General features: G+C 35.3%; 1 protein-coding gene across 1 annotated transcript in view; it reads left to right on the plus strand.

The window, feature by feature from the left end:
• The window catches only part of mrpl37 (mitochondrial ribosomal protein L37), a 14260-nt gene extending 11441 nt beyond the window's left edge, over positions 1-2819 (plus strand). The window contains exons 7-8 of the mRNA XM_014033991.1: positions 592-666; positions 2489-2819. Coding sequence (XP_013889445.1) covers positions 592-666; positions 2489-2575 — 162 coding nt within the window. The 3' untranslated portion in view covers positions 2576-2819. The remainder of the gene's footprint in view (positions 1-591; positions 667-2488) is intronic.
• Positions 2820-3308: the final 489 nt, after the last annotated feature.

The following is a 3308-nucleotide window of genomic DNA, read 5'->3' on the forward strand; positions in this document are numbered from 1 at the left end:
GTGAGAGGGGGGAAGTGTGTGTGTGTGTGTGTTGGTTAGAAAAGATATTTCAGTCAAACTATTTTTTTTGCTTTAACCCATGCTAACATGTGAGCTAGCGTTAAACTCTTTAGGAGTGGAAGAGCTAAATGCCAAAGTCTAAATTACAACACAAGAATGAACCGCTGGCATGAAAGTTTACATTTTAAGTCTGAATAAAAAATTGATGCATTGCTTTAAAGAATCGAAACAGTCTCTGGATAGGAAATATTGCAATATTTCAGTGCATTGATCTTACATCTGTAATAAACCTTTTTAGGGCAAATGTCATATTTCACATGCAAATCTGTCAGCATTCATGTTTGACTGTACATTAATACATTAAAGCTAATGCTAAAATAGAGACAGGTGAAATGTTTATTTTTAGGGCAAAGTACTTTCCAACATTATTTTAGAAAATATCTCATTTTCATCATCATTTTTTTCTCTCTTCTTTTTTATTTAGTGACAAATCTTTGAGAGGTAGCTGCTATCATAGGTCATATTTCCAGACTTTAATTTATAAATTTCAGAGGTAAAGTCATTAGTTTCTTTTCTTTGTATCTACTGCAGGTGTGGCTGGATGGAGAAGTTGACCTTTATCAGTTCGCTAAGGTTCGACCGTTAATCAAGAAGAAGCAAGTAAAGGTACGCAAATCCTCTATGAGCATAGTACTCTGCACTGTTGTACTTTCTTAATCCATTTTAAGCAGCCAGACAGCCAAAACAGTTAAGGAATTACAGCAGCTTTATTGTTCTTATAATGTTAACTTTTAAAAGTAATAACGGTATTGATGAGGAAGACAAAATGATTTTTAAACTTTGGCTAACAATTTACTTATTTAGATATACTGTATTATTAATTTAATTTGAATCTCCAGCTCTCAATTCCTAAAAATGGATAAATGAATGAATGGATGAAAATAAAGGAAGTCAGTCCACCCTCTTTTAGTTTTGGGGTTTTTCATGTAATAAAAATCTGGTCTTTGCTGGTAACATCAGCATTGGGACCACCTCTTTTTGTCAGTTTGTTCAGGAGTATACAGGTGTATTTTACCACATCACAGGCAGAAAGATATCAGCAATGACCTTAGAGAAGCAGCTGTTTTTGCCCATCAAAGGAAGGGTCAAAGATATGCAGCTTTTCACTCATTTTTTCAACTTAATGGTAATTACATGTAATCTTACAGTTGGTTCAGCTGAGGTTCAGATCGAATAACTTTAGAACCTGATGAAAACAGATCAGTTTGTGTCCTGATACTTAAATTCCTTGACTTGAAAGAGAATAGACTTTAATTTTCCACGACTTACTCGGTTTGTCTCACTGTTCGTGCACATACATCACTGTTTCATAAATTCAAAGCAATATTTTCCATTTTTATAACAGTTTTATGGTGGATCTGACAACATAAGTTCAGATGCAACTAATAGTACATCACCGATCTTTTTTTGTTGAGTAAAGTCGTTTGCAGGAAATGAAACCTGGAGAATCCATTTTGCTTTCTCAAAATACAGTTCACCAAAAAAGAAAACTGTTAGCTGAAGTTAAGAAAAAACTGTAGATGGATGCACAGTTAAAGCATTTGGCCATATGTAATTGTTGAATATAAGTGTTTCAATCAGGGTTCCACTGGTGTGTAATGTCAGTTCTTCACACACCAAAATATTATTCTTCCAACATTTTGACAACAATTTGGGAAATTTCATTTGCTTTTTAACAGAGGAGCAACAATACTGATCCATTAAATACAGTTCTTTAGGTACAATACACACTATGTATGGAACAATACAGATTATTAAAATTCAGCTTGTTTTCTGAAGATGCTCTGTGCTGAAGGCTCAGTGGATCTGTGTTCCAATACTCCACCTAGGCTGCATTGTCGAGTGCAGATCCACTGAGAAATTTACCGTTTCAGCAACATTTCATTTAAAAACTGTATTTTTGAGGTTAAACAAATGTTCATAATTTTCAATGAATTACAAGTTAAGAAGGGCATGGACGTTTCTCTTTCTTTGCAAACCGTGACACTAAAGTATCGAACCGAATCAACAATTTTCTGTATTGTTGCATCCCTACTATTTATTAATGACCATTCTCACAAAGTAAGTACTATAAAGACATGGTTTTATGAGTTTAGTGTGGAAGAACTTGACTGGTCTGCACAGAACCGTGACCACAACACCATTGAAGACCTTTGCAATGAACTAGAGATTGCAAGTTAGACCTTTTTTGTCCAACATCAGTGCCTGACTTCATAGTGCTATAAAGAATAAATGAACCTAAATATCTGCAGAAACACTCTGGAAGTTTGTGGAAACTTGTACAAGAGGAGTGGAAGCTAGTATAACTGCAATGAACAACCAGTTGGTTGGCCTGTTGGTTTAATGTTCAGATGTGGCTAAATGTCAGATAGAGAAATGGAGAGATTGACATGATGCTTTTGTGATGGAATTTTGTGACTGTTTGCAGGTAGCTGCTGGTCTGACAGGATACAAACCTGAAAGCTTCAGAAAGTTCCTGGCCCTGTACATGCACGGAGCTGCACATCTGCCATAGTGTAGATTGGCTACATTTAAATGTGTCTATAGAAAAGGACACCTTTTTGGCAGTGTGCAACCTTTTGTAAAGTATGAGTTTGACGTTTAAAGCAACAAAAACGAAAAACTTTTCTGTCAGTGGCAGTATGTTATATTTGATGGACAGTTTTTTTTTACTGAAACATTTGTATCCTCTGTTTATCAAGGACCTCCATGTATAAGAGCTGCTGTAAAAGTCAATAAAATGGGTCTAAAATAACTCAGCACTGTTTATATTGTCTGTTTTTCTAATGAGGTTGAATAAACCCCTGAAATCTGGAGTATACAGATGCATCTTAACACGACACCAAAGGCAGAAAGACATCGGTAATAAACTTGAAGCAGCTGCTGCTGCCCATCAAAGGAAGGGTCAAAGGTCATTTCTAAATTTTTTGGAAGCCAGAGAAAGTTTATTCACAGGAGTTGTGTTCTTTGAGAAACTGAATTATGGATGTTGTCCAAAAAGGCATCAGAATTGTTAATTGGGTCTTGCCATATCAAATGAAGCAGAGAGCAGAGGAATGGTTGCATTTATTATTATCCACTTCAGAGAAGGATCTCTATGCTTTACTTACAATGGGGGAAATAAGTATTTGATCCCTTGCTGATTTTCCAAGTTTGCCCACCTACAAAGACATGAACAGTCTACTGTATAGGTTAATTTTAACAGTAAGAGATATAATATGAATCCATAAATTTACATTGTATTGTTG

Source organism: Austrofundulus limnaeus, unplaced genomic scaffold (genome assembly GCF_001266775.1).
Source record: "Austrofundulus limnaeus strain Quisiro unplaced genomic scaffold, Austrofundulus_limnaeus-1.0 Scaffold1927, whole genome shotgun sequence".
Classification (NCBI taxonomy): Eukaryota; Metazoa; Chordata; class Actinopteri; order Cyprinodontiformes; family Rivulidae; genus Austrofundulus; species Austrofundulus limnaeus.